Source organism: Oncorhynchus nerka, linkage group LG11 (assembly GCF_034236695.1).
Source record: "Oncorhynchus nerka isolate Pitt River linkage group LG11, Oner_Uvic_2.0, whole genome shotgun sequence".
In the NCBI taxonomy this organism is placed as follows: Eukaryota; Metazoa; Chordata; class Actinopteri; order Salmoniformes; family Salmonidae; genus Oncorhynchus; species Oncorhynchus nerka.
Genome location: NC_088406.1, coordinates 39,355,605 through 39,368,142, shown reverse-complemented (window position 1 = coordinate 39,368,142; position 12,538 = coordinate 39,355,605). Strand labels below are relative to the sequence as shown.

Here is a 12,538-nt window from a genome sequence, read left to right as displayed (position 1 = left end):
TGAAGCTGAATAAAGCTGTAGATACTGTTGTTTAAGGTTAGACTAAGTTCACTGTTACTGTAATAGACACGATGATGCCTGTGTAGGAGCTCTGACAAAACAGGACTGGAGGGAAAGCAACGGCTGTTTAAGGATGTCTGCATTCCTGCAATGCCTGCTGGGTTTTGTGTTTTAAAATGCTGGGGAAAATGCTAGATTTTCAATGTACTCCTACAAACTCATTCCAATAGAGTAATATCTCAGAATGCAATAACAACAAACAGTGGGGAGCAGACTATTGAAAGTGTTTGTATAGCAAAGCACTGTGTTTGTATTGAGCCTAATGGGAGACATCTGGGGCCTTTTTGTATCAAGCATTTCAGAGTAAAGGAAAGGGGATACCTAGTAGGCTGGGTCTTCCACATTTAACCGAAGAACTGCTCATAGATCAGCACTCCTACTCTAAGACCCTTGATACATATGGCTCCTGGCCAGGAGGCAGGAAATACACAGCCTGGGGGAGCAACAGTCACGTCTCCTCATTGAGAGAACAGGCTGGATTATATTAACATACTGTATCTAATGGTGTTAAACTACAGTTAGTACACAGTCCCTAAACCTGACATAAACGTTCAAACACATCTCTACCGAACCACTCAACAAAGACATGAATATTACATCAATATGTGAGGAATATAGGTGGGACTATCTTTACAGTTGTGTCTCGAAAATACTGTAATGTCTGTAATGACTGTCAACAAACAGTAGCCTACCTCTGTGCTACTGGTCTCAGTCTTAGCCTCGTAGCCGCCGTGGTTCTGGTTTTTGGAGGAAGAAGAGGCGGAGAGGTGGGAGCTGGCTGAAGTGTTGGTTGGAGAGCTGACTGGTGCCTCAGCCTGGGGATTCAGAGAACTTCTCTTCTGAACTACTTTGTCTCTGTTGCTGCTCCTTCTTCTCCGACTGACCAGGAACTCCCTGCTCTGAAGCAGCTCTGGGAATATGTCGTCATCATCCCCATCTTCATCAACATCACCTTCATCATCCTCCTCTGAGGAAGACTCCCTGCAGTCGGAGCTGTCATTGATGAAGACACTATGGTCGGTGCTAGAGTGACAGGTGGAGGAACTACAGGTGTAGTCTGAGAAGGTGATGGAGCTAGGTTTGTGTTTGATGATGCGGGGGTGATCGCAGAGGCCTAGCCCCACCAAGGGGGCCTCAGAGATGGCTATGGGGAGGGAGGGTGGTCTGAAGGGATCCATGTTGTTGTCCACACTGACCACTAGAGAAGGGATGGAGCTAAAAGTCTCTGATTGGACCACAGAGATAGTGACATGGCTGACCTCTGCCTCTGATTGGACCAGAAGGGTATGGATATGTCCTAGAGGGAAGGGCACATGGTTGTCTTCTGTGTGTTCCAGATCAGTAGGGACATGTCCGTTATCCATAGGCCCCTCTGAGTGGTCCTCAGGCTGGCTGTCTGTTTCTGTCCATCTGGGTGACTCCTCCTCTAGCTCCATGTCGCTCTCTGGCTGGCTGGGCGAGGTATGCCCCAGCTCCATGTCCTCTAGCTGACCAGAGAGGTTAGCATCCAGGAAATGCCCTGATTCTACAGGTCTGTCACTGTCCTCAACCTCCAGGTTTCCCTCTATCTTAGGAGCAAGAACATCCACATCTCCCTCTATCCTAGGAGAAGGAACATTGGAGGCAAGGCAGGGGTCCTCAGCTGGAGAAGTACTGTGTAAATCCAATCCATTGTTATTGGCATCATCAGGCGATAGTGATGTCACACTGCCTGGCTCACTGAGGAGACCCCCGGGACAGACGATCTGGAGAGGGTCTAGAGGGTCAGGCGGGGAGACATCAGAACCAGACTCTACTGGTCCTGCTGGCCCTCCAGTACTAACAGCTAGTTTTCCCTCTATCCCAGGAGCTCCAGTCCTGTTATAGTCACTGCTTAGTGGTCCAGTCAAACAACCATCCTCACCTCTCTTTGTGGAGCTGTCGTCATCATGAGAAGACTCTGAAGCACATTCTGAGGAGGACTGGTGTGTCTGTGTCTCTGGTTGTGTCTGTTGCTGTGCCTGTGTCTGTACCTGTGTATGTGCCAGTGTCTGTGGTGAGAAGGTCCTACCAGATGATGCTGACATGACCAGAGACTGTCGCTCCTCCAGAGTAACCATCAGAACTGTGTCCATGTTGTCTCTACAGTCTGTTACGGTGTGTTACTAGGGAACAGGTAGTCTGGTGGTGTGACTGGTGGTCAGGTAGATCCAGAGGGACTGCTGTCTGATGTAAGAGCTATATGGATTTGCCATGTTCCTATCAGACCACCTCAGCACCTGGATCAGCAACACCAACTTTCAAACCGATCAAACAGAAGATCCCCTGAAACAAGATACAGCATTAAAAACTAAGAAGACACAGTATTAAACAAAGAGAGAAGATAACGTTACAACATTAAACAAACAGAGAAGATACAGTATTAAACAAAGAGAGAAGATAACGTTACAACATTAAACAAACAGAGAAGATACAGTATTAAACAAAGAGAGAAGATAACGTTACAACATTAAACAAACAGAGAAGATACAGTATTAAACAAAGAGAGAAGATAACGTTACAACATTAAACAAACAGAGAAGATACAGCATTGGAGAGGATAAAGAGAAGATACAGAGAAGATACTGCATTTGAGAAGATACTGCATTAGAAAAGATGTTGCATTAGAGAAGATACAGCATTAGAGAAGATACAGCATTTACAGAGAAGAGAAGAAGATACTGCATTAGAAAAGATGTTGCATTAGAGAAGATACAGCATTAGAGAAGATACAGCATTGGAGAGGATACAGAGAAGATACAGAGAAGATACTGCATTTGAGAAGATACTGCATTATAAAAGATACTGCATTAGAAAATATGTTGCATTAGAGAAGATACAAAGAAGATATGGCATTAGAGAAGATACAGAGAAACTGCATTAAAGGAAAATACTGCATTAAACAAACAGACAAGAAAATGCATTAGTTTCAAGCCATAAACATCTTACAATGACATTGCTCAAAGACGGCCTGCTGTCCTCGGGTTCAGATCCATCACACACATCCATTTCAACTAAAAGAATAATAATAACTTTACCTTTAAGCACAGATATACCAAGCTAGTATTCTGTGTGTTTCTTTTTTCCCCTTCTGACTCTCCTACTAGCAGTGAACTAACTACTACAGCTAAAGTGAAGCCAGACAGTCCAGCAGAGCTAATATCCAGGCTGTGTCCCAAATGTCTCCCTATTTCCTATATATTGCGCTACTTTTGACCAGTGTCCATAGGGCTTTGGTCAAAAGTTGTGCACTATGTAGGGAATAGGGTGCCATGTGGGACAGAGAGGAGCTGCTAGCTGTGAATCTGAACATCTGGCTGCAGTCGCAATGTTCAAGTCTGGATCTGTTTCAAACACTACAGCAGTGACATCTCTGCACACAGGAATCTAGCTATTCTGTCCAGCAGCTGATGCACACACACACACACACACACACACACACACACACACACACACACACACACACACATACACACACACACACACACACACACACACACACACACACACACACACACACACACACACACACACACACACACACACAAATTCCATAAGCACTCCACTCTGTGTAGGGGATAACCATCTGTTCAGGGTACAAAGGGAGGCTTTTCTCAGACTGCTCTTTCCAAACAAGCTGACAACAAAGTTACATCAGTAACTGCATTCCCTACATTTCACAGATAGATACACTAACCCCAACTGTGAGGTCTTGGTACAGCTTAAACACAGTCATGAATGCCTTTGCAACTGTCCTTCAATTCCCTGGAGAATAACTTTGCCTTCTGTATGTATGGAGAGGTTGACGTCTATTGATTAGTATGGTTGATCTGTATGGTGTAATGGACGATTCTTTATTAGTATGATTGATCTGTATGCTGTAATGGATGATTATTGATTAGTATGGTTGATCTGTATGCTGTAATGGATGATTCTTTATTAGTATGATTGATCTGTATGCTGTAATGGATGATTATTGATTAGTATGGTTGATCTGTATGCTGTAATGGATGATTATTTATTAGTATGATTGATCTGTATGCTGTAATGGATGATTATTGATTAGTATGGTTGATCTGTATGCTGTAATGGATGATTCTTTATTAGTATGATTGATCTGTATGCTGTAATGGATGATTATTGATTAGTATGTTTGATCTGTATGCTGTAATGGATGATTATTTATTAGTATGGTTGATCTGTATGGTGTAATGGATGATTATTTATTAGTATGGTTGATCTGTATGCTGTAATGGATTATTATTGATTAGTATGGTTGATCTGTATGCTGTAATGGATGATTCTTTATTAGTATGATTGATCTGTATGCTGTAATGGATGATTATTGATTAGTATGGTTGATCTGTATGCTGTAATGGATGATTATTTATTAGTATGATTGATCTGTATGCTGTAATGGATGATTATTGATTAGTATGGTTGATCTGTATGGTGTAATGGATGATTATTTATTAGTATGGTTGATCTGTATGGTGTAATGGATGATTATTTATTAGTATGGTTGATCTGTATGGTGTAATGGATTATTATTTATTAGTATGATTGATCTGTATGCTGTAATGGATGATTATTGATTAGTATGGTTGATCTGTATGCTGTAATGGATGATTCTTTATTAGTATGATTGATCTGTATGCTGTAATGGATGATTATTGATTAGTATGTTTGATCTGTATGCTGTAATGGATTATTATTGATTAGTATGGTTGATCTGTATGGTGTAATGGATGATTATTTATTAGTATGGTTGATCTGTATGCTGTAATGGATTATTATTGATTAGTATGGTTGATCTGTATGCTGTAATGGATGATTATTTATTAGTATGATTGATCTGTATGCTGTAATGGATGATTATTGATTAGTATGTTTGATCTGTATGGTGTAATGGATGATTATTTATTAGTATGGTTGATCTGTATGGTGTAATGGATGATTATTTATTAGTATGGTTGATCTGTATGGTGTAATGGATGATTATTTATTAGTATGGTTGATCTGTATGGTGTAATGGATGATTATTGATTAGTATGGTTGATCTGTGTGCTGTAATGGATGATTATTTATTAGTATGGTTGATCTGTATGCTGTAATGGATGATTATTGATTAGTATGGTTGATCTGTATGGTGTAATGGATGATTATTTATTAGTATGGTTGATCTGTATGCTGTAATGGATGATTATTGATTAGTATGGTTGATCTGTATGGTGTAATGGATGATTATTTATTAGTATGGTTGATCTGTATGCTGTAATGGATGATTATTTATTAGTATGATTGATCTGTATGCTGTAATGGATGATTATTTATTAGTATGGTTGATCTGTATGCTGTAATGGATGATTATTTATTAGTATGGTTGATCTGTATGCTGTAATGGATGATTATTTATTAGTATGGTTGATCTGTATGCTGTAATGGATTATTATTGATTAGTATGGTTGATCTGTATGGTGTAATGGATGATTATTTATTAGTATGGTTGATCTGTATGCTGTAATGGATGATTATTGATTAGTATGGTTGATCTGTATGGTGTAATGGATGATTATTTATTAGTATGGTTGATCTGTATGCTGTAATGGATTATTATTGATTAGCATGATTGATCTGTATGCTGTAATGGATGATTATTTATTAGTATGGTTGATCTAAACCCAATATGAATCCAGCCTCAAACCATACAGTCTCATACAAATAGGATGACACACACACAATAATACACAGTATGTTCACATGGAGGGAGAAGAACACAGTGACACCAACACGTGTGCAGGGTTTTCTTCTGCCGTTGAAATCCTTGGACGGGTCGCCTAACGTTGTGTTTTTCAGGTCGCCCAAACAGTGCTTAACATTTTTTACTCATTTTGTGGATTAAAAAGCAGTTCAACAACTAAAAACAGATATAGAGTATGTAGAAAAGATAATGGACCTGTATATCTTTAAATCATTTCATCTTTGAGAACTAATAATCACCAAAATAACAGCTAGACAGTCAGGCAGGGAGAATTGAACATTCCCAAAACAATGAATTTAGTATTGATTTTGTTATTATGTTTAAGCAAAATAACACCGCATTAGCCATGGCCAAATGCATAGAATGACAGGAAATAAGCTTTAAAACTGCAAACATTTCTCTCAGCTCCATGGAGACATTTATAGAATAGCAGGAAATTGGCTTAAAAATTAAAAAACGTCTCTACACTGGCAAGATGGGGGGCCTCTAAAATGCTCTCTAAAATTCAGCTGTGCTGACAGGCAGACTGCGTTCCTGCCACGAGCCCTACAACACCCCTGCCACATCCAGGTTACCAAGATTTACCAGGATTTCCCGCCAAAACTCATTCCCTTTTTCTGTGATAAATAACTGCGAGAAACCAGTAAATTATCGTAAATGATTTCTATGAACATGGTGATGTGGAATGGAACTGTTAAATGATCTATTTTGGCTATGGCCTTCTGCTCTACTATCTGCATGATCAATAATCAACGCTCAGGACGGGTGCGTATTTGTAGCCTACCGTAATTACTTCCACAACAAATGTGCCATTTATTCAAAGCGCACACATTCTTCATGCTGAAACTGTACACGCGACCTTGAAATGCATGGTATGAGCTTCATGCTTCTTTCCAATAAATGCAGAGGGTCTTATTCTGGTGACATGATGATCGATGCCTGATTGCCATTTTGACAAATAGTGGTTCAAATGCGATGGAAATACAGTGCATTCGGAAAGTGTTCAGACCCCTTCACTTTTTCCACATTTTGTTACGTTATAGCCTTATTCTAAAATGGATTTACTCAGTACTTTCTTGAAGCACTTTTGGCAGCGCTTACAGCCTTGAGTGTTATTGGGTACACCTGTATTTGGAGAGTTTCTCCCAATATTCTCTGCAGATCCTCTCAAGTTCTGTCAGGTTGGATGGGGAGCATGGCTGCGCAGCTATTTTCGGGTCTCTACAGAGATGTTAGATCGGGTTCAAGTCCGGGTTCTGGCTGAAGCCACTCCTGCGTTGTCTTGGCTGTGTGCTTAGGGTTGTTGTTCTGTTGGATGGTGAACCTTTTCCCCAGTCTGAGGTTCTGAGCCTTCTGGAGCAGGTTTTCATCAAGGATCTCTCTATACTTTGCTCCGTTCATCTTTCCCTCGATCCTGACTATTCTCCCAGTGCTGACAAACATCCCCACAGCATGATGGTGCCACCACCATGCTTCATCGTAGGGATGATGCCAGTTTTCCTACAGACGTGACGCTTGGCATTCAGGCCAAAGAGTTCAACTTGGTTTCATCAGATCAGGGAGTCTTGTTTCTCATGGTCTGAGAGTTCTGTAGGTGCCTTTTGCTGAGGAGTGGCTTCCGTCTGGCCACTCTACCATAACGACCTGGTGGTGCTGCAGAGTTGGTTGTCCTGGAAGGTTCTCCCATCTCAATGGAGGAACTCTGGAGCTCTGTTATAGTGACCATCGGGTTCTTGGTCATCTCCCTGACAAAGGCCATTCACCTCCAATTGCTCAGTTTGGCTGGGCGGCCAGCTCTAGGAAGTGTCTTGATGGTTCCAAACTTCTTTCATTTAAGAATGATGGAGGCCACTGTGTTCTTGGGGACCTTCAATGCTGCAGAAGTTTTTTGGTACACTTCCCAGGATCTGTGCCTCGACACAATCCTATCTCAGAGCTCTACGGACAACTCCTTCGACTTCATGGCTTGGGTTTTGCTCTGACACGCATTGTCAACTGTGGGAACTTATATCGGGAAAAAAAACGTATATAGACAGGTGTGTGCCTTTCCAAATCATGTCCAATCACAGGTGGACTCCAATCAAGTTGTAGAAACATCTCAAAGATGATCAATGGAAACAGGATGTACCTGAACTAAATTTCGAGTCTCATAGCCAAGGGTCTGAATGATTATGTAAATAAGGTATTTCAGTTTTTTATGTTTAATACATTTTGCAAAAAAATTCTAAAAAATGTTTTTTGCTTTGTTATTATGGAAAATTGTGAGTACATTGATAGAGAAAAATATATATTTTATCTATTTTTGAATAAGGCTGTAACTTATGTTAAACGTGAAAATTGAACATGAAAATTTTAAACTGCAATATGGAACTTTTTGGCTGACTGTCACGTTCTGACCATTATTTTCTATGGTAGAGTAGGTCAGGGTGTGACGGGGGTTTTCTAGTCATTATTTTTCTATGTGGGGTTCTAGTTTAGTTTTTCTATGTTGGTGTTTGGTGTGATTCCCAATTAGAGGCAGCTGGCTATCGTTGTCTCTAATTAGGGATCATATTTAAGTAGCATTTTTTCCACCTGTGTTTGATGGGATATTGTTTTGAGTTAGTGTATGTTACACCTCTTAGTTACGGTTCATGGTTTGTTTCGTTCTTTCTTTGTTGTTTTGTGCGTTTCTAATAAATAATATGTGGAAACCATATCGCACTGCAGCTTGGTCCGATAATTATTCCAGCGAACGTGACACTGACCCGACAAAATTCACATAGAAATTAAAGCAAGTCTAAGAAGCGTTAGATCTGTTCTATGTGTTATATTTCTATGCTTCCCGCTTTGTTTAATTTTTGCATCTGTTACTTTCTGTTTTGTACACCAGCTTCTGAAAATACAATATGTTTGGTTATAGAAAATATAGTTCATTGTGGTTTGGATGACTCTCTACACTATACTTGCTTGTTTTGCCACATAAACTGAAATTAGTACTGAGTCAAAGTGCAGGGGTATGCGGTAATTGAGGTAGATATGTATAGTACATATAGGTAGGGGTAAAGTGACGAGGCACTTTATGCAAAAGGACTCAATGCAGATTGTCCAGGTAGCTATTTGGTTAACTATTTAGCAGTCTTATTGCTTGGGGGCAGAAGCTGTTCAAGGTCCTGTTGGTTCCAGACATGCTGCATCGGTAACGCTTGCTGTGCGGTAGCAGAGCTATCCGTCTCTGACTTGGGTGGCTGGAATTTTTGACAATTTGTAGGGCCTTCCTCTGACACCTCCTGGTATAGAGGTCCTGGATGGCAAGGAGCTCGGCCCCAGTAATGTACTGGGCCACACCCACTATCCTCTGTAGAGCCTTGTGGTTGGATGCCAAGCAGTTGCCATACCAGGCGATGATGCAGCCAGTCAAGATGCTCTCAGTGCAGCTGTATAACTTTTGAGGATCTGAGGGCCGATGTCAAATCTTTTCAGTCTCCTGAGGGGAAGAGGTGTTGTTGTCCCTTCTTCATGACTGTGTTGGTGAGTGTGGACCATGTTAATTCCATAGTGATGTGGACACCGAGGAACTTGAAGCTCTCAAACAGCTCCACAGGCCCGAGCATGCCCCCTATGTGGAAGGGGGCATGCTCGGCCCTCCTGTTTACTGTAATTCATGATCAGCTCCTTTGTCTTGCTGACGTTGAGGGAAAGGTTATTGTCCTGGCACCACACTACCAGTTCACTGACCTCCTTCCTATAAGCTGTCTCATCGTCGTCTGTGATCCAGCCTACCTCCGTCGTGTTGTCAACAAACGTATTAATGATGATGTTGGAGTCGTGCACGGCCATGAAGATGTGTTGTTGCCTACCCTCACTACCTGGGGGTGGCCTGTCAGGAAGTCCTGATAATGGAAAATAAGAATCTCAGGAGCTTGACTTCTTTATTCAATTCCATTATATAGTCCAATTATGTGTAGCCAGAGGTCTCACAATTCATTCATTTTATTCTGTGACAAACATTTTAAAACAAGACCTTGACCATTGACTAGAAATTACTAGAAATATTATAGATTTTTAGGCTAACGAATGATAATGAATGCAATAAGAAAATGTTAGCTTTTACGTCAAATATATTCTACGTTAGAAAGGAACATAATACATGGCTTATCTGTTATCTGCAATGCAGAGCTTATCTGTTTGATTAGCGGAGAATCCGATATGTTCTCTCTAACAAAATCACCACAATAAGATAAGCGGGATATCATAAACAGCTAAAACTTTCCCAAATTCCCCAGATAGACAGGTGCATGGGGAGAGAAAATGACAAAGATGCATATTTCAATCAAAGGTAGGCTAAAATCATTGATACGAATCAATACCAGAACAACAGCAAGGGACCTTGTAAAGATGCTGGAGGAAACAGGTACAAAAGTATCTATATCCACAGTAAAACGAGTCCCATATTGACATAACCTGATAGGCTGCTCGGCAAAGAAAAAGCCACTGCTCCAAAACCACCATAAAAAAGCCAGACTACGGTTTGCAACTGCACATGGGGACAAATATCGTACTCTTTGGAGAAATGTCCTCTGGTCTGATGACACAAAAATAGAACTGTTTGGCCATAATGACCATCATTACGTTTAGAGGGAAAAGGGGGAGGCTTGCAATCCAAAGAACACCATCCCAACCGTGAAGCACAGGGGTGTCATGATTCCCGCCGAAGGTGGTTCCTCTTCCTGTTCGGGCGGAGCTCGGCGGTCGTCGTCGCCGGTCTACTAGCTGCCACCAATCCCCTTTCTGTTTCAGTTAGTTTTGTCTGATTTGTTACACCTGTTTCTTGTTTGGGTTTTGATTTGGGCTATTTAAACCAGGTTTGCCCGCCTGCTTTTGTGCGGGCTTGTTTTTCTGTTCATGTGGTGTGTATTCTCGTGGACTATTTTCTCCGGACTGTTTGGTCCTGCTTTTGGGCTGGTTTAAGTGATGCGCCTTAGTGTTTGGTGTTACCGTTACTTGTTGTTCTGGATTAAAAGATCACGATTGAACTACCTCTGCTCTCTGCACCTGACTTCTCCACCCACTACTCCTAGAAGCCGTGACAAGGGGTGGCAGCATCATGTTGTGGGGGTGCTTTGCTGCAGGAGGGACTGGTGCTCTTCACAAAATAGATGGCATCATGAGGCTGGAAAATTATGTGGATATATTGAAGCAACATCTCAAGACATCAGTCAGAAAATTAAAGTTTGGTCGCAAACGGGTCTTCCAAATGGACAATGACCCCAAGCATACTTCCAACGTTGTGGCAAAATGGCTTAAGGACAACAAAGTCAACGTATTGGAGTGGCCATCACAAAACCCTGACCTCACACCTATAGAACATTTGTGGACAGAACTGAAAAAGTGTGTGTGAGCAAGGAGGCTTACAAACCTGACTCAGTTACACCAGCTCTGTCAGGAGGAATGGGACAAAATTCACCCAACTTATTGTGGAAGGCTACCCGACACATTTTGACCCAAGTTAAACTATTTAAAGGCAATGTTACCAAATACTAAGTGAGTGTATGTAAACTTCTGACCCACTGGGGATGTAATGAAATAAATAAAAGCTGAAATAAATCAATTCTCTCTACTATTATTCTGACATTTCACATTCTTAAAATAAAGTGGTGATCCTAACTGACCTAAGACAGGGAATTTTTACTAGGATTAAATGTCAGGAATTGTGAAAAACTGAGTTTAAATGTATTTGGCTAAGGTTTATGTAAAGTTACGACTTCAACTGAATATATATATATATATTTGCAAAAAGATATATGAGGGATTGGAAGTGATGCAAACGATTACATTGATGGAAGCTACAATCTATCTGCCATAAATAATAATAATTTAAAAATAATAATTTAATAAACTGTCTCAAAGGGCTATGAAAACAGAAAACAGACAGAGAATGGAACCCTATTCCCTTTATAGTGCTCTACGTTTGACCCGGGCCGATAGGGATTGGTCAAAAGTTGTGCACTATATAGGGAATAGGGTGCCATTTGAGATGCAAGTAGAGTCTTACCTGTTAGGTGGAGAATAGTCATGTTTGTTGTCTAAACAGACAAACTGAGATCATAGCAACAAAACACTGGAGAGAGACAGTCCTAGTGGAACCAAAGTTCTCTTAAGACACAAGAGAGAGCAGGAGAGAGAATGAGGGACTAGGAGATTCTCTCAGAAGAGACAGAGGAGCGAAAGTAAAAGAGAGAGAGACAAAAGTGAGAGAGTAGAAGAGAGAGAGAAAAGAGAGAGAGTAGAAGAGTCTCCTGTCAGAAGTGCAGCCACTGTGTTTCCAGTCAGCATGTCAAGCAGGTCTTCCTCTGCAGGGCAACACTGTCATCTCAACTATCCCTCTATCTGTCCTCCCTCAGGCTAGTGGAGGTTAGCGCTGGCTATCTCTATGCATGCCGCTAGCGCTCTGACTAAGCCATTCAGAATATGCGTAAGGGCATGGAGTGTGAGAGTGAGTGAGTGTGTGTATTTGTGTGGGAGGTGGAAAGGGGAGGAGAGAAGAGATACTGTAGGAGAGAGAAAGATGAAGTGGGAGTGAGAGAGGGAGTAAGGGAGAGGAGCAGTATTCGGTATTTGGCACCGTAAGAGAGCAAGGTAATATGTGGTTCCAGCTAACACAACATGTTCGGATGTGAAGACAGAGTGACCTCATAGCTGTATTGTTACTGGACTCAG

At 41.2% G+C, this 12,538-nt stretch overlaps 1 protein-coding gene across 1 annotated transcript in view; it reads right to left on the bottom strand.

Annotated features, from left to right (window-relative positions):
- Window positions 1-12,272, bottom strand: part of LOC115136850 (stAR-related lipid transfer protein 13-like) — an 89,677-nt gene extending 77,405 nt beyond the window's left edge. Inside the window, 2 exon segments of the mRNA XM_065024512.1 lie at window positions 753-2,364; window positions 11,874-12,272. Of these exon segments, the coding sequence (XP_064880584.1) occupies window positions 753-2,174 (1,422 nt within the window). The 5' untranslated portion in view covers window positions 2,175-2,364; window positions 11,874-12,272.
- Window positions 12,273-12,538: the final 266 nt, after the last annotated feature.